Genomic DNA, 19,360 nt, shown 5'->3' on the forward strand with positions numbered 1-19,360 from the left:
AATTAATGGTGGTGGCTGCATCCTGTTATGGGTATGCTTGTCATCGGCAAGGCCTAGGGAGTTCTTTTACAACTAAAATAAATGGAATATAGCTAAGCACAGGTAAAATCCTAGAAGAAAATCTGGTTCAGTCTGCTTTTCAACAATAACCTAAAATGCGAGGCCAAATCTACCCTGTAGTTGCTTACCTAGACGACATTGAATGTTCCTGAGTGGTGTAGTTACAGTTTAGATTTAAATCGTCTTGAAAATCTATGGCAAGACTTGAAAATGGCTGTCCAGCAATGATCAACAATCAATTTGACAGAGCTTGATGATTTAAAAAAAAGAATAATGGGCAAATATTTGTTCAATCCAGGCGTGCCAAGCTCTTAAAGACTTACCCAGAAAGACTCAAAGTTGTAATTGCTGCCAAAGGTGATTCTAACATGTATTGACTCYGGGGGTTGAATACATATCTAATCAACATATATTTGTGTTTTATTTTCCATTAATAAATTAAAATATAAAATGTTTCTTCCACTTTCCACAATCCCACATTTGTAACACAACAAAACGTGGAAAAGTCAAAGGGTGTTCATCATTTCTCAAGGCACTGATACTATTTTAGAATATTAGAGGACTTAGCTGAAGTAGCTATATGAGACTGGTTTAACCTTTCAAGATGTCATCACAGACACATGCAAGGACATGGCCTTTCCAGCTTTCAAAATGGCTGTCTTTGTCTTACTGTCTCTCTGTCTTGCCTGGGTAAAAACATACTCTTGCATCATGACTGGGATACCATGGCAACCATACTTTCTCCTTCTCCCGACAACCCCTTTTCTCTCCCTTCCCTCCTTCCCTCCCTCCTGCCCGCTGAATGAACACCCCAATCAAACATTTCCTCTATACARATTTATTTCATCCATGACTTTACACATATTTTCTCATTAACAATGTTTTATTAATTCATCATTACACACTCCTACCCTAATACAATTTCTAATTTTCCTCAAAGTGAATCAAATGAGAGCAAGATCGGAGAGGAATAAAAACAGAGACAAAAAGCCACACAAAAGAGCTGGGACACACATTTGTCCTGCCGCTTACTCAAAAGGCATGACAAATGTCAAACTGATATGGGAGGATTCATAATATCCACAGACAATCACAGATAAAAGTGATTTGCCTATGAAAGAAAGAGACAGATTATTATGTAATCACATGGAGGTGTGGAGCAATGGGCACATTGGAACCTGGATCAGTATGGAGACACAGAGCTCCTAGCCAGAGACACATGAATTCATCAACCTCCCTCTCTCTGGTGCACATAACAGGGAAAGCCACAGAAATAAGATGGCCTCTGCTGCTTTGTTACAAAGGAGCCCAGCGAAGTAGAATCCAGAGTTGTGCTTGGAGCTCTTCTCTTCTGCCCATTACTGTAATATCTGTGTCCAGATCATGTGTTGTTGTCAGTGTGTCCAGCCAGATCAATTATTTTGTCAGTGAGGGACGCGGTCACTCCTCAGGATTGTACATTGATTTTCATGTTGGCCGTTAACAACAGTTATTAGGTTCCATCACAGTGTAATGCATTACTACACAATGCTAGGTCATTGTAAATGGCACATTTCTGTCAATATAGCATGAGGTGACTTATATGGTGATGTGATACGTGTACTCCAACATCCACATCTGACCATTGCATCTATTCTCCGAAAGCTGTTGATATTCCATACAATCCTGTACGCTACTCAACATGAATGTATTATTTATACAGACCATGTTAATAGACATCATAAAAAAAGGTATTTAAAATGCACAGTCTTGAATACTATACATGAAGTTGATTTATACAATATCTACTCTGACTATTGCAAATGTTCTATCACAATTGAAGACCATAGGTTCTGAATTTGATTAAATAATTCTCAAATATGACAGCTTTTATTTATTCATTAAAGGGCATTGCATGCAAAAAAAGATGAATGACAACTGTTGCTAAGGCATTTGGAAAGTACGTGTACATTATATACAGAAGCAAAAATAGCAAGAAAAATCCAAACTGCATAAATTAAAATACTAACATCTCGTTGTGTTTTCTTGTAAAAAACAAAATCCCAATCCACAGGAAACAATTGAAATATACAGAAGGTTGATATTGAAAGAAAACAGGGGAATGATAAAGAGCATAGACATCAGTGGGCCACAACGTCCCACATTTACCCATCCAAAATAAACAATATTAACCCCATGAACATCCAGCCAAATTATTTGACGACGTCTGTTTAGTTTTCATTTCTGCACGCCTGTTTTTCCAACTCAATGCCTCAAAAGCTTCAAGTGACACACTATCAACAATGTCCTTCCCCTCAACCTTAACCTTAACCTCAACCTCCGACTGGTCTTGGTGGGCAAACCAAGACCCCCACCCCCCACCTTTAAAAACTCCCACCCACACCCCTGTGCCTTTATCAACACCCTTCCTCTCTCCCCTCACACATACATACACACATACAGTACATACTGTGCATACACAAACACACACACACACACACACACACCTTCAACATCTCCACTCAGATCCCGGCATAGAGCAGGGATGTCAACCTCCAGTCCCCCAGTGTCACAGGGTCTGCAGGGTAAAATTTCAACCTGATTGAAAGGCAGGGGTGAATATCAGCATGTGTGTATGAAGCCTGGGTTGACACCCCTGCTGTAGAGACTCAGTCCAAACCATAGGACTGGAAACTGTCCAATCCTAACCACATACCTGACATAACAGGGTAGAAAGTAGCATTCTGCTCATCTTGGCTTTAACAGTCTAGCTAGCCCATCTGAGAGACAGGCAAAGGACTTGGCCAGTTTCCGATGTTGCACCTTAGTAACAAGGTGAGACAAACCAGCCATTCTCCGCAGAATACAACAACAGAATCAATAGAGTATTAACCATCCCTTATATTTACAAATCCCCCACCCAACCCCAGCTGGCATGTTCAATGTGTCTGTCTGCTTGGTAGCAGGCCAAAGTGTCCATCTCCACCCTCAGCCAGACCTTCTCTAGTCCTGCCCCAGTGTCAGCACTCCCATAGCTACTCATCTTTCTCTATCCTTCTGTCCCCCTCTCTCTTCTCCTCCTTGTCCTCCTCCTCTCCTCTCTCATGCCAGCTGTCCTTTCTCTGGGGACTCATCCAGTGTGATAACGGTGAACTCCTCTGTGTTGCCGTTTTCCTGGATCTTCTCTTTGTTCATCAGGGTCACCATCTCCTGCTCTCTCTCCTGGGCGCGGGAGCTAGCCACTGATGCCGCCGCACCGTTACCCTCATTCCCATCCTTGTTGGTGATCATCAGGGTCTGCTGCTGACCGCACCAGCTAACAGACAGAGAGAGGGAACAGTGTACACATTAGGTTGCTGTTACCAGCTAACAGAGAGAGAGATTTTTCGACCAGAATTCGGACTGGTGAAGTGAGACCTACCTCTTATACTTGACCACAACAACACACGTGACGAGAATAGCAACCAGTGCCACAATCACTCCCACAATGATCAGCAAATCTGCACAGAGGAACATAATGATAAAAGTTGATTGACGTGTAGCAAATGCCTCTTAATGTGTACCCTCATACAATGTGATTTGAAAAGCGCTATATAGATGTAATTATTTTCTCCATTATTAATCCATTAAACCATATAATCCATTAGAATGACATTAACATTATTACATGGATCACTAATGTCATGTACAATAATCGTATTATTACTACTAGTAGAGCAGGGATTGGCAACTTTGATGGAGGGGGGGTTACAAAAGATCTGACCTCATCATGAGGGGCCGCAGTTGTGCCGCTGCCGCCAACCCCCACCCGCCAACTGCCCATTACTCATTTTACCATGGGTGGAGAGGAAAGTGAGCTGTTTTTAATATGATATCTGAGTGTGAATGACTAACAAAATCAATGGTGGCCCCCCAGGCGGTAATCCGACCTTGATAACTACAAGTTTAGATTGCTGGCCCCTAAAACTAATGTTAGCTGACATGTGCTAATTAAGTGACTATCAGTGACTGACATAACAAGAGGAAGACTGCTGATGCACAACGCACATTTCGAAATTGCACCTTGTGTAGTCTACTATTCAAACTCGCAACAGGAAGTTGAGACCCCGACTGGAGTTAAACAATATGAGGGCCTTCAAAAGGTGGGCAGTGGGCCGCATGCCCATCCATGTAGTAGCGTTATTAGGGGTAGTGGGCCACTCACTTGATGTGCTACTGATCTCCTGCCCAGCTGGAGTAGGGTCTGCTCCCATACCTGGATTCATCTTCCCATTAGGAATGGGCTGCGTGGAGGCTTTATGGGGATAACAGGGAGAGACAGTGTTAAACAAACATCTCTAACGTCTCACACATGGTTTACACGTAGATGCCAACTTCAGGAATCATGTCATGAATATAATCATTTGATGACCAGGAATCATGTGCTACTACAGGGCTGATTTATTAGCTGTGGAATGCACCGAACATACTAAGGAATGCAGAACTGTTCCTTTGGGGCAGAGTTGGAACCTGAGAGTTGGAACCTGAGAGTTGGAACCTGAGAGTTGGAACCTGAGAGTTGGAACCTGAGAGTTGGAACCTGAGAGTTGGTGAATGCCAACATTTCATTGAAAAGTGATTTGTCTATGTAACCCAGAAGTAAAATCTTGAGTAATTTGGTCACCTGCGTGAATCTGTTCATGGAATATTATAACGTGATTTATGAATTATTGATGAGTAAGTGACATTGTGCCAAGTGGAATAAAGAGAGCAATGTAATACACTGCCCATAACTTTAACCAGTCACAGAACAGGTCGTGATTTTTGATCTGAGATTCTCTCTCATAGGGTAAATCAATGTCACCATATTCCTCACACAGGGCTCTGGTGGAAAGGTAGTGCACGATTTGGTTGAATGGGGAGCTATTCCCCATAGAAATAGGCCTATGTCCTCTGCCGGAACCGGATCAACTCCCATGTCCACCCTTCCTACTGTCGTCCTCTCTACCACTTAGAAACTGTCTCAAAATACAGAAAAAAATGCAATAATAAGAATCCAACCATAATGTGATATAATTCCCATAATAAAAGCTAGTGAGGCAGCAGATGTTATTTTATAACCCAACCTGGGTTTCACTAATCAGGATGAATATATACCTCAGTGTTGCACAGCAGTACTATAAACAGTTTACATTAAACCATTTATGCAGAGAGAGGTCACGTAAAGCATTGAGAATTTGAGCCAGTGCAGACGCAGAGTTGTGAGGAAGAGTCATTCTGTGACACTGTCAGTAGTGTTCCTCTCTTTCTCCCTCTCCCTTATCTGGTCACAACAGGGGGAGCCCTCTTCAAACAAACTCCTCAGAGGACACGGACAGAAAGACAAACTTTCAAGTCTCTATGGAATATGTTTTCATGAATCTGAGTGTAATTAAAATACAGCTTTACCGTTTTGATTCTAGCTTCTTATTTCAGCAACCAGAGCTGACTATGTAAATACAAATGAATCCTTGCACTTGAAAATGTTTCTATAAAGTGGGGTATAGCTTTTATAACTGTTACCATATGTCCTATATAACACTAAATGCCCAAACATAGTGAGCTACAAACAACAGTTGAAATTGAAGTGAGAGTTCTGAGTTTTAATCCACAATCATTTTCACACCCCAACACCAGGGGGCGAGGTTAGTTCTCTAACTTTCCAGAGTCGGACCAAACTTTGTTGTGTGTGGGTGGTCGGCCATCTGTTTACAAGAATCCTTCTCAAGAAAATGTTAGGGATAGTTCTAAATGTCAAAAAGTCATTCAGTTTCAACAGGTAAATATGGTGTTAGTTCTGCTCTTCACTTTTTTAATATGAACTTTTAACATCTCAGCTGCAGAGGAAAGTCATAGAAGACTGTATTAGAGATTGCATGATAATGCATCCTGACAGAAGTTTTGAGGAGAATGACGAGCATGCAGATGTGCAGTATATTTAGAGATTCATATGATTAAATGAATCACCTTCAAAGCACTAAATGTTTGAGTCGCCTTGGAAACAGTAGAAAAGTCCAGTATGGACAGAGAAGAGAAGTGATATTATAGTGATGTGTTTTAGTGATTCTGGCAAGACCAGTTCTTACATGGCGTTGATCCGTACAGTAGAACTGAAGATGTTTAGTTGATACATCTGTAAAAGTCTTGTACAACTTTCAGYATATTTTGTTTTCTTATATAGATTCATGTCATAGTATTAAAGTTTCATCGTGGAGATTTGTCTATGTTTTTGTTGGTGTTTTTTTGTTGGAATAAAAGTCGTCAAAGTATATTTATATTAGGCTAAACGTACTATTTGACGTGCTATTTGAAATAATCATAGAGTGTGTCTTTAGTTTAGGCTTCCTAACCACAGCCCACCACGTTTCTCTCGCTGGGGTGTCACCAGGTGTCTAAAGAAGAACACCTTCCTGTATATAAATATTTCAGTTTTAATGTCACGTGCACAAGTACAGTGAAATGCCTTTRTTGGAAGCTCCAAACCCAACAATGCAGTAACCAATATCAATGTAGCARTAAAAATAACATAAGGTATTCACACAAATTCGCTCTCTCACAGGTGATAACACTGACTGGACAAAGGTTGCTAGTTCAACATTTTGCCAAAAGCAATGCATTAATGTACAAAAGGACATTCTACCCTTTGAAAATTCTGCACTTGAGTATTGAAACAGCTTTTTCTTAGGCTCAGGGAAGCTTTGTGGTGGTGAGCTGTCATCCTGTCAGAGCAATCCTATGACAAACATCCTATGACAAACATGTTTTATAAATGTTATGTTTTACTGTTCTGACATGAGAGATGATTTACTTGAGATGTATTTGTATTTTAAAGTGTGCTATTTTATTGAAATAAATTGTCAGCATTTTTTTCAAGATACCAAACTGAACGACAAAGCAAAAAACAGCATTATGTATGTAATATTATGTATGTTACAAACAGTCTTTCCTTACCTTGTACCTCCACCTCCTCCTGTAAATCCTCCTCTCTGGCCCGGCCCTGTGGTTCTCCTGGCTCTTTAACAGGTGGTGCCATAGAAGAGGCCCCCTCCTCCTCTGAGGCAGAAGGCAACATCCCAGACACAGTGGTTTCTTCAATCTCAGTGACCATCATAGGGTGCTCCGTGGGGCTGGCTTCCTGGGTCTCATTCCCCTCAACCTGCTCTTTAATGACAGAGCTTTCTGTGGCTGCCCCTTCTGAAGCATCACCCTCAGCCCATGCTGTTGGCTTTACTGGGCTGGCCTCAGTGGGTGCAGGCTGGTCTGTGTCCACTGCTTCCATTACCTCAGTGGTGCTCTCTGCTCCCTTTTCTCCAGAGGCGGAGGTGGTGTCCTGGGTGTCAGGCTCGGGGTTGACGGTGGCCTCAGGCTGGGCTCCATCCTCAGGGCCTGTGTGAAAAACAGACCAGAGATATTCTGTACCAGTCAAACGCTTGGACACACCGACTCATTCAAGGGTTTTACTTAATTTGTACTATTTTCTACATTGCAGAATAATAGTGAAGACATCAAAACTATGAAATAACACATATGGAATCATGTACTAACCAAAAAAGTGTTAAACAAATCAAAAGATATTTCATATTCTAGATTCTTTAAAGTAGCCACCTTTTGCCTCGATGACAGCTTTGCACACTCTTGGCATTCTCTCGGACATCCTAGTAGTGAATATCTGAGGAAATCCGTTCTGTCAAAAATCCAGAGGAAGATAGTGTAGGCCCTGTCCAGGGGCTATACTTGTACATCAAGCTGCCATATGCTACAGAATCAGGACATAGGCTCCTGCCCCTATGGGCCGTTCTGGCTTAGATAATCCTTACTTGTCCAAGGCTGACTTACTACTAGATAGTGGGCAAAAAGACAAATTCAACTCCATCTTTCAACTAATAAGATGTTGATGTTGCCAATTAATTTAATGATTACTTCATTGGCAAAGTGGGCAAACCTTAGGCGGGAAATGCCAACAACAAAAGCATTGCAAGTTTGAATTTAGTAAAGTTAGTGTGGGAGAGGAGGAAAATGTTTTGTTATCGATCAGTAATGACAAACATCCTGGCATTGACAACTTAGATGGAAAGCTACTGAGGATGGTAGCTGACTCTATAGCCACTCTTATCTGTCATATCTTTTATCTGAGCCTAAAAGAAAGTCTTTGTCCTCAGACCTGGAGGGAAGCCAAAGTCATTCCGCTACTTAAGAGTGGTAAAGCGGCCTTTACTGGTTCTAACAGCAGACCTATCAGCTTGCTGAAAACAAATTAACAGCAGACTTTCAGCATGCTTATAGAGTAGAGCACTCTACATGTACGGCACTGACTCAAATGACTAATGATTGGTTGAAAGAAATTGATAATAAGAAGATTGTGGGAGTTGTACTGTTAGATTGTAGTGCATACTTTGATATTATTGACCATAAACTGTTGTTGAGAAAATGTATGTGTTATGGCTTTTCAACCTCTGCCATATCGTGAATCCAGAGCTATCTATCTAATAGAACTCAGAGGGTTTTCTTTAATCGAAGCGTCTGTCACGACTTCCGCCGAAGTCGGTCCCTCTCCTTGTTCGGGCGGTGTTCGGCGGTCGACGTCACCGACCTTCTAGAGATCACTGATCCATTTTTCATTTTCCATTGGGTTTGTCTTGTCTTCCATCACACCTGGTTCCAATCCCATCAATTACATATTGTGTATTTAACCCTCTGTTTCCCCTCATGTCCTTGTCGGTGATTGTTTGTTGTATGTATTGGTGCTTATTATATTCTGGTGTGTGACAGGTTTTGTACCCACTTTCATTATTTTTTGTATATGTTACTTATTAAACGACTCCGTTTATACCAAGTTCGTTCTCCTGCGCCTGACTTCCCTGACACCAGCACGCACCCTTTACAGCGTCTCTAATGTCAAACATGTAAAGTGTTGTGTACCACAGGGCAGTTCTCTAGGCTCTCTACTCTTTTCAAATTTTACCAGTGAACTGCCYCTGGCAATAAACAATGCATGTGTGTCCATATATGCTGGTGATTCAACCATGTACACATCAGCAACCACAGCTAATGCAACCACAGCTAATGAAGTCACTGAAAACCTTTACAAAGAGTTACAGTTTGTTATCTTCTCTAAGATAGGGGACAGCATTCGGAATTTTGGATGAAAAGCGTGCCCAAATAAACTACCTGCTACTCGGGCCCAGAAGCTAAGATATGCGTATTATTATGTAGATTTGGATAGAAAACACTATGAAGTTTCTAAAACCGTTTGAATCATGTCTGTGAGTATAACAGAACTTATTTGGCAGGCAAAACCCAGAGGACAAACCATTCAGATTTCTTTTATTTTTGAGGTCACTCTCTTTTCAATGTGTTTTCATTGGGAATCCAGATTTCCAATCGACTTTCTTGCAGTTCCTATCGCTTCCACTGGATATCAACAMTCTTTAGAAATTGGTTGAGGTTTTTCCTTTGAGAAATGAAGAAGTAYCACTGTTCAGAACGAGACTAGAGGGAAGTGTAATCTTTGTTAGAGGCGCGTTACACAGAGGCTCGCTACACATTGTTTTCCTCCGGTATTGAACACAGTATATCCCGTCTTAAATTTGATCAATTATTTACGTAACAAAATACCTAAAGTTGTATTAGGAAGTAGTTTGAAATGTTTGGACAAAGCTTACAGGTAACTTTTGTAGTCATGTTGCMCGAGTTGGAACCTGTGTTTTTCTGGATCAAACAAGCCAAATAAATGGACATTTTGGATATATATCGACGGAATTAATCGAACAAAAGGACCATTTGTGATGTTTATGGGACATATTGGAGTGCCAACAGAAGAAGCTCGTCAAAGATAAGGCATGAATTATATCTTTATTTCTGCGTTTTGTGTCGCGCCTGGAGGGTTGAAAWATGATTGTATATGTTTGTTTGCTGGTGTGCTGTCCTCAGATAATAGCATKGTTTGCTTTCGCCGTAAAGCCTTTTTGAAATCTGACACGTTGGCTGGATTCACAACAAGTGTAGCTTTAATTTGGTGTATTGCATGTGTGATTTCATGAACATTTTCTTTTTATAGTAATTTATTTGAATTTGGCGCTCTGCATTTTCACTGAATGTTGGCCAGTTGGGAAGCTAGCGTCCCACATATCCCAGAGAGGTTATGGAATGGGTGGCCAATAATAAACTGGTCTTGAACATCTCTAAAACTAAGAGCATTATATTTGGTACAAATCATTCCCTAAGTTCTAGACCTCAGCTGAATCTGGAAATGAATGGTGTGGCTGTTGAACAAGTTGAGCAGACAAAAATATTTGGTATTACCTTAGATTGTAAACTGTCATGGTCAAAACATATAGATTRAATGGTTGTAAAGATGGGSAGAYGTKTGTCTGTAATAAAGAGATGCTGTGCTTTTTTGACACCACACTCCACAAAGCAAGTCCTGCAGGCTCTAGTTTTTTCTTATCTTGATTATTGTCCAGTCATATGGTCAAGTGCTGCAAAGAAAGACCTAGTTAAGTTGCAGCTGGCCCTGAACAGAGCGACACGTCGAACTCTTCATTGTAATCAGAGGGCTAATATTAATACTATGCATGCCAGGTGCTCTTGGCTAAGAGTTGAGGAAAGACTGACTGCYTCACTTCTTGTTTTTATAAGAAACATTACTGTGTTGGAAATTCCAAATTGTTTGTCAACTTACACACAGCACTGATACACACACTTACCCCACCAGCCATGCCACCAGGGGTCTATTCAAAGTCCCCAGGTCCAGAACACATTCAAGGAAACATACAGTATTATACAGAACCATGAGTGCATGAATCTGGGGCGGCAGGTATCCTAGTAGTTAGAGCATTGGGCCAGTAACCGAAAGGTTGCTAGATAAAATCCCCGAGCTGACAAGGTAAAATCTGTTGTTCTGCCCCTGAACAAGGCAGTTAACCCACTGTTCCTAGGCCGTCATTGAAAATAAGAATTTGTTCTTAACTGACTTGCCTAGTTAAATTAAGGTTAAATAAAAAATAAGAATCTCCCTTCCATTGTCTATAACGCAAGTGAACAGCAAACCTGGTTTCAAAAAACAAGTAAAGCAACAGCTCATGGCACAATGCCTCTCCCCCATGTGACCTACTTGTTGTGTGTATGTACCGTATGTGTAACTGATATACACGCACACACACTACATGTTAAATTGGAATGTCTTTTCGTTATGTGTCGGACCCTAGTAAGACAGTAGCTATTGACATTGGCTAATGGGGATCCTAATAAATCAAAGTGTAGCCGRGGAATGGCATACTGTATGAAATACAGAGGTGACGGAAAAGGTTATGATTTTGATGATTCTARTGATTGTGGTGTTGATGACGTGACTGGTGAAAAAGACAGGACTGACCTGCAGCATCTGAGGCAAGGTCTACATCTGTCATCTGAACACTCTCTGGTCCTGTTGAATCAAGGTTGATGGCCGCATCACAGTTCTTGTCAGCCAAATCTGTCAAAAACAGAGGTTGGGATCAGGGATGAGAAACATAGCACAAATGTGTAATTATCTTCAGCATATATTATAGTCCAAGTTCTAAGAATGGCGAGGATGGCAAGAGTCATTAAGATTTATGTGTGTTTTAAGGGATCATTGTGCCAAAACTAGGCCCAGTTTCCGGACGACACATGCATTTCCCAACACATAGGGAGAACTTTCACTAAGTGCGTTGTTGGAGCATGTGTCGATACTGGTAGGATCGGGAGAAAGGCAGCGCTAATCTTGGATGAGCTTTCTCCATTCAAATCTTCCCATAACATTGGAATTACTTACTGACGACGGATCAGCTCCTAGAGAAATATTATCACTTATATGGCTGCTAATATTGCTGCTTTTTCTAATGCTTACCTTTAATAATGCACTAAATCACAGATTTGGGACATCATTGRGCACATTTGTTTTTACACATCATGAAACATATACTGAAAAATTACAGACAATAGCCTACAATTAGCAAAATAGAACTCGGTTGAACATGAAATAGATTTTAATATGAGTTAAATATATAGGCCTATGTGCTATGTATCCTATAATGTATGTATATTTTTTGATTGCAGTCATCTCATTGTCTCTATGTTTCGCGGAGATCTTCTGTGTATAAATCACTCAAATAACGGAGGACAAAACAGAACAAAAATTCTGATAAAACTGCAGATCCTCGCAATATAATGACAACTCTTAATAAAGATTGTTTAAAAAGAAGACCAGCTTTATACGACAATAAAACGAAGGGCAAAAAAGCATCTATTAACGCACTGTTCTATAAGTGGTCTGAGGCAGTTGGTAATTAATGAGTGTTTTCAAGTTCAACTTAAGTTACAATAGTTTGGAGAAACAGCTCTGAGAATTAACGATGCTCCTACAAAGGTTCTAACAATTATCTTAGCATTAACATACTTTTGGGAAGCCAGATCCTGGTCAATATGAACTATGAAAAAATAAAAACTCACCTGATGCATTGAAACAGAAGGCATCAAAGGGTTGTTCCGGAGAGACATGATGGAAGAAGACCCCAGTCGTGTTGTTTGCACAGTTAACACGAGCCTTTTGTCTGAGGATGGTGGTGTTTCCGTTGCTGATCCAACCATATCTAGAATCAAATGGCAAATAGAATTTAAGATCCAATTGCTATAGTATGTTAGCCATTAGCTTTAGAATGTTTGTAGCTTACACCACAGAATTATCAGCAATACTTAAGAAATATGTCAAATATAGGTAAAAAAGTATGTAATTAAAGTAGAGGTGAAGCAAGATAACACAATACTTTTTATTTTCGGTGTGTCCTTGTACTTGATCTAAATAGGAGATTAAATGTCAATTAAGTTAAACAATCATTTATATTGACACAATAAATCAATACTGCTAGCAGTGTTTAAGTTGAGATAAGGAACACCATACAAGGCTCCGTAATCATACAACTTATTGACCATTACCGTTTTCCCTGCAAAACCCCCCGAAACCGAAAGGTCCTTGTTGGTCTATGCTGGTCAGTGCTGGTCTGACTAGCATGATCTAGCTGGTAAGGCTGTCTGACTACCTAGTCAAGCTGTTGATGCTGGTGACCAGCTCATGCTGGTATGCTGGTGATGCTGGTATGCTGGTGACCAAGCTTGTCCATGCTGGTCAAGCATGGTCTAGTTGGTCAAGCTGGTCTGACCAGCATGGTCTAGCTGGTAAAACCACGCCCATCATTATCATATTTCCCAGAATCCTCTATTGCAGTTAAAAAAATATATTTTCTTTATTCAATATCTGTGTTTTTGCATGTACATTGATTGATTCATTAGTTTTATGCTACACAAAGAAAAATTACAGAAATGTTTCTAAACGAATCCAATCTGTTAGTTGGATTGAATGCACCGTTACTGAAATGGTTGTCCAGTTTAGATGTTTAGGTAGTCTCAATTATTCATCATCCTAACCAATACTGAACAGTTTCAATTGTTGGATATCCCCACTCTGTCTGGATACTAATAGGAATGAAACATCACTTTGTAAGCCAGCATAATGTGACTTGCAGGCCTTTTGATATGTAATATATTGTCTTAAATAATTATGCACTTTGGTGCTGGTTTTTCTGGTGACCAGCTAGTACTGGTCATCAGCATATCAACTTCACCAGCATAAGTTGTACAGTTGCCATGGCACTCTATTGGCAGCCTAGGCAGAGAGCCCATGTATATTTTGTAAATATGGAAATATTTACGCTTTTTTTTATGAATCATTTTACTTTCTTTTTGTTTTTGAATAGCCACATGTGTATAGATTTAGTCTGGATAAACAAACAAAACATCCTTCCCAAGATTTAATTGCAAACCAGCTTTTGAAAGTTGGCAAGTAAATAATGCTAGTTACAAGCTGTTTTGATTTCAGTACATTGGCCTACATTGGGATGTTTCTACGGTCTCGATCCAAGAGTGGGACTACAGTGCTGTGACAAGTTGGCAGTGAGGAATTCATTACTCAAGAATTTATGTGTGGACTGAATCCTGCATGTGGAGCTAAAATGCAAACTGCATCTCATTCTACAAGTGTCCTACCACTACAGAGAAGACAGACGGGGAGACTCTTTGAGCTACCTGCCTGCCCCTGGACGACCTGATCTAACTGCTCAGCTCCTCCTATTGACCACCTGCACCTCCCTCTGCTCAAACCTTGTGCTATTGACTGTCTCTCCATCTGTTGGAGGCGTGAAGTAACGTACTGAGAACTTAGTAGTCCAGACCTTCTGCATACTCACATCATTCATATTTTTTTTAATGTTTGTTTTGTTTTTAAAGTGTTTCGAGATACTTGTATGTGCCGTGTACTGCAATTCAGCTTTTAGCTGCTAAGTATGGCCGAAATGTTTAAAAAAAATCACAACGAAGGCTGATTACCAGCCAAACCAGCACTAGTTACCATCATATGCTGGTCTATGCTTCTTTTTCAGCAGGGGTGTTTTTGATTTAGAGAACGTCATTCAATGAGTGATAAGCCTACCACATTTTTTTTAAACACTTACAGAAGGGATTCACAAGTATTTTTCAATGGCCATACTAGTATACCACAAACACATGTCCAATACATACGTAGCTTGATTCTAAGTGGTATGCTAGTGTGAATATTGGAACAGGACCACTAGTCTCAGGGAAACATCTTGCTGATCTTTTTCCTTTGAATCAGCTGTTGTTTACTCTTTGATAAGGCATGTCCTGCGGTTCCTAAGCAGAGGCTCTGTTATCATGAAGACAGGTGTGTGACCTCACCTGCAGGTCTCTAGGCCTTGGGCATGGGCCTCGATGACCTGTTCCCTGCTGGCAATGGTGATACCCAGGCTCTCACACAGCTTCTTGGCCAGGTCCAAGGTCAATGAGTAGCGAGTTTCTCCTTCCACGTGGAACACTCCGGCATGGCTGCAGCTACGTGATTTCACTGTAGCTGAGGGAAGGAGGAGAAGGTGGGAGAGAGGTTAGTTTGGAGGAAATTTGCCAGTGAGACACTGTGACTGCATGGCGGCCATTTTGTTACTATGAATTTGAAAACTATCATATTTCYACATCATCAAAAGACTGAAAGAACACATGGTGGAAGAAAGGTTACTTTTCAATATGTCAAAAAATAACGAGGCATTGCTCTTGTCAGGTTAGGTGGTCAGTTACACACACCTAACTAGGCACAAGCCCAACTGGTGACAAACAAAACAGATGGGTCAAACAAATTCATTTCCCACTGGCATTTGCAATAAATTTGGTATTCACAATCAAGTTTCCATCACAATTTTCCCTTTGCTCTTGGCAGGTCAGGTGGTCAGTTTCACACAACGTACTAGACACAAGATCAACTGGTGACAAATAAAACAGATGGGTGAAACAAATTCATTTCCCAGTGGTATTTGCAATAAAGTTATAATTTTTATCACAATTTTGGGTTAACAAATGTATAACAGACATGAGAAACACACCACAGGGCACACAAATCAAATCAAATTGTATTGGTCACATACACGTATTTGCAGATGTTATTGCGGGTGTAGCAAAATGCTTGTGTTTCTAGCTCCAACAGTGCAGAAATATCTAACAAGTAATATCTAATCATTTCACAACAATACACACAATACACTGGTTGAATCAATGTTGTTTCCACATCATTTCAATTAAATTATGTTGAACCAACGTGGAATAGACTTTGAATGACGTCTGTGCCCAGTAGGATTTAAAACCTCTTAAGGATCTGACCCTTTTTTAAATTTTCATCTAAAATGACACATCCAAATCTAACTGCCTGTATCTCATGACCTGAAGCAAGGATATGCATATTCTTGATATCATTTAAAAGGAAACACTTTGAAGTTTGTGGAATTGTGAAATTAATGTCGGAGAATATAACACATTAGATCTGGTAAAAGATAATACAAAGAAAAAAGCATGCGTTTTTTTCTTGTTTTTTTGTACCATCATCTTTGAAATACAAGAGAAAGGCCATAATGTATTATTCTAGCCCAGGCGCAATTTAGATTTTGGCCACTAGACTGCAGCAGTGTACGTGCAAAGTTTTAGACTGATCCAATGAATCATCATTCTGTTCAAAATGTTGTATCAAGACTGCCCAAATGTCTCTAATTGGTTTAATAATACATTTTCAAGTTCATAATTGTGCACTCTCCTCAAACAATAGTACGATATCCTTTCACTGTAATAGCTACTGGACAGTGCAGTTAGATTAACAATAATTTAAGCTTTCTGCCCATATCAGCTATGTCTATGTCATGGGAAATGTTTTTCTTACTTACAACCTCATGCTAATCACATTAACCTATGTGTCATGTGTGCTCCCTCTCCGGCCTCTAGGTCACCAGTTGCGCATCTGTAAAAGTTTGTGAGGGTTTTAGGTGACAAGTCACATTTCTTCAGCCTCCTGAGTTTGAGAGGTGCTGTCCCTTCTGTGCCTTCTTCACCACACTGTCTGTGTGGGTGGACCAATTCAGTTTGTCCGTGATGTGTACACCGAGGAACTTAAAACTTTCCACCTTCTCCACTGCTYTCCCATCGATGTGGATAGGGGGGGTGCTCCCTCTGCTGTTTCCTGAAGTCCACAATCATCTCCTTTGTTTTGTTGACGTTGAGTATGAGGTTATTTTCTTGACACCACACTCCGAGTGGCCTGCCACAGGAGTCGCTGGTGCGCTATGGGACAAGGACATCCCTGCCACCCTCCTCTAACCCGGACAACGCTGGGCTAATTGTGTGCCTCCCCATGGGTCTCCAGGTCGAGGCCGGCTGCGACCGAGCCTGGACTCGAACCCAGAATCTCTAGTGGCACAGCTAGCACTGTGATGCGATGCAGTGCCTTAGACCACTGCGCCACTTGGGAGGCCCGTCGTCTGCAAACTTGATGATCGAGTTGGAGGCGTGTATGGCCACACAGTCAGGGGTGAACAGGGAGTACAGGAGGGGGCTGAGCACGCACCCTTGTGGGGCCCCAGTGTTGAAGATCAGCGAAGTGGAGATGTTGTTCCCTACCTTCACCACCTGGGGGTGGCCTGTCAGGAAATCCAGGACCCAATCGAACAGGGCGGGGTTGAAACCCAGGGCCTCCAGCTTAATGATGAGATTGGAGTGTACTATAAACTGAGGGATCAAGCCCTGAATGCTGTTTAAATCAAATCAAATCAAATTTTATTGGTCACATACACATGGTTAGCAGATGTTAATGCGAGTTTAGTGAAATGCTTGTGCTTCTAGTTCCGACCATGCAGTAATATCTAACAAGTAATCTAACAATTTCACAACAACTACCTTATACACACAAGTGTAAAGGAATTAATAAGAATTTGTACATATTGGTGAGGGATGGCCGACCGGCATAGGCAGGATGCAGTATGGTATAGAGTACAGTATATACATATGAGATGAGTAATGTAGGGTATGTAAACACTATATAAAGTGGCATTGTTTAAAATGACTAGTGGTACATTTATTACATCAATTTTTTTATTGTTAAAGTGGCTAGAGATTTGAGTCAGTTTGTTGGCAGCAGCCACTCAATGTTAGTGATGTCTGTTTAACAGTCTGATGGCCTTGAGATAGAAGCTGTTTTTCAGTCTCTCGGTCCCAGCTTTAATGTACCTGTACTGACCTCGCCTTCTGGATGATAGCGGGGTGAGCAGGCAGTGGCTCGGGTGGTTGTTGTCCTTGATTATCTTTTTGGCCTTTCCGTGACATCGGGTGGTGTAGGTGTCCTGGAGGGCAGGTAGTTTGCCACCGGTGATGCGTTGTGCAGACCTCACTACCCTCTGGAGAGCCTTACGGTTGTGGGCGGAGCAGTTGCCGTATCAGGCAGTAATACAGCCCGACAGGATGCTCTCGATTGTGCATCTGTAAAAGTTTGTGAGTGTTTTTGGTGACAAGCCAAATTTCTTCAGCCTTCTGAGGTTGAAGAGGAGCTGTTGCGCCTTCTTCACCACGCTGTCTGTGTGGGTGGACCATTTCAGTTTGTCCGTGATTGGCTGACAGCTGTGGWATATCAGACCGTATACCACGGTTATGACAAACAATTCATTTTTACTCCTCTAATTACGTTGGTTTATAATAGCAATAAGGCACCTCGGGGGTTTGTGGTATATGGCTATTCACCTTGTGTCATGCTTACGAACAGCCCTTAGCCATGGCAGAGTGTATTTGCCATTTACCACACCCCTTGGGCATTATTACTTAGGTATTATACAGACAGCAAAAACACTTCAGTGAATACTACGGTAATGTAAAAAAACAAAAACACTACAGTGATTACTATAGTATACAGTGCCTTCGGAATGTATTTAAACCCCTTGACTTTTTCCACTTTTTGTTCGAGTTACAGCCTTCTTCTAAAATGTATTAAACTGTTTTTTCCCCCTCATAAATCTGCACACAATACCCCATAATGACAAAGTAGAAACAGGTTTTCAGAAATGTTTGCTAATTTGTTAAAAATGAAAAACGTAAATATGACATTTACATAAGTTTTCAGACTTTAGACTCAGTACCTTGTTAAAGAACCCACTAATTGGGCAAATGTAGAATTTTTTGTTGTTGTCTGAGTGAGGGAAATGCTGTAAATTAAGAGGACTCAATGTGTTTTGAAAGATGAGACGTTGAGGATTATTATAAATATCACTTTAATGTCATACAAGCAAGCCAAACAATGTCATACTGCTTTGATGTCATAAGTTATATTAGTCCCACTGTCTCGCCAGTGTGACTTAGGACTTCTAACCCTGTTTAAACATTGTGTGTTTGAGCTACAGACTTCTGGGTTGTACAATTGGTCTGTGTGATTAATGTAAGTCTGTTTTTTTCATATAAGTTTAATCAGATTATTTGAATTTTTCGGGAGTTTTTCGGTGTACGTTGTCGGATTGTATTTACGTTTGAGAATTCGTGCACTCGACGGTACTGTGCTAAATGGAGTGGGAAGGAAGAATTCTGAACGGAACAAGACTCATCTTGAAAGGACCTTTGATCAACATTCTGATGAAGATCAGCCATAGTAAGACCAATTTACGATTTTATATATATTGTTGCATGTGAACTGGACGTGGGCGCTAGCGATCTGCCTGGTAAAAATATCCTCCGCTAACGTGGTTAGCTAATAGATTTACATATTCTGTCTTCCTGTAAAACATTTTAAAATCTGAATGGTGGCTTTATTACAAGACCTGTATCTTTCATCTGGTGTCTTGGCTTGTGATTTAATGATATTTAGATGCTACAAGTTACTTGTGACGCTATGCTAGCTGTGCTATCAGTGGGGTGAGTTGGG

General features: G+C 40.8%; 1 protein-coding gene across 1 annotated transcript in view; it reads right to left on the minus strand.

Annotated features, from left to right (window-relative positions):
- Positions 1-878: 878 nt before the first annotated feature.
- Positions 879-19,360, minus strand: part of LOC111952636 (CD44 antigen) — a 36,954-nt gene continuing 18,472 nt past the window's right edge. Inside the window, exons 2-8 of the mRNA XM_023971530.2 lie at positions 14,827-14,998; positions 12,529-12,668; positions 11,432-11,530; positions 7,009-7,443; positions 4,244-4,333; positions 3,461-3,539; positions 879-3,355 (exon numbers count right to left, since the gene is read on the minus strand). Coding sequence (XP_023827298.1) covers positions 3,142-3,355; positions 3,461-3,539; positions 4,244-4,333; positions 7,009-7,443; positions 11,432-11,530; positions 12,529-12,668; positions 14,827-14,998 — 1,229 coding nt within the window. The 3' untranslated portion in view covers positions 879-3,141. The remainder of the gene's footprint in view (positions 3,356-3,460; positions 3,540-4,243; positions 4,334-7,008; positions 7,444-11,431; positions 11,531-12,528; positions 12,669-14,826; positions 14,999-19,360) is intronic.

The sequence above is a fragment of the Salvelinus sp. IW2-2015 genome, linkage group LG26 (genome assembly GCF_002910315.2).
Source record: "Salvelinus sp. IW2-2015 linkage group LG26, ASM291031v2, whole genome shotgun sequence".
NCBI classification, from domain to species: domain Eukaryota; kingdom Metazoa; phylum Chordata; class Actinopteri; order Salmoniformes; family Salmonidae; genus Salvelinus; species Salvelinus sp. IW2-2015.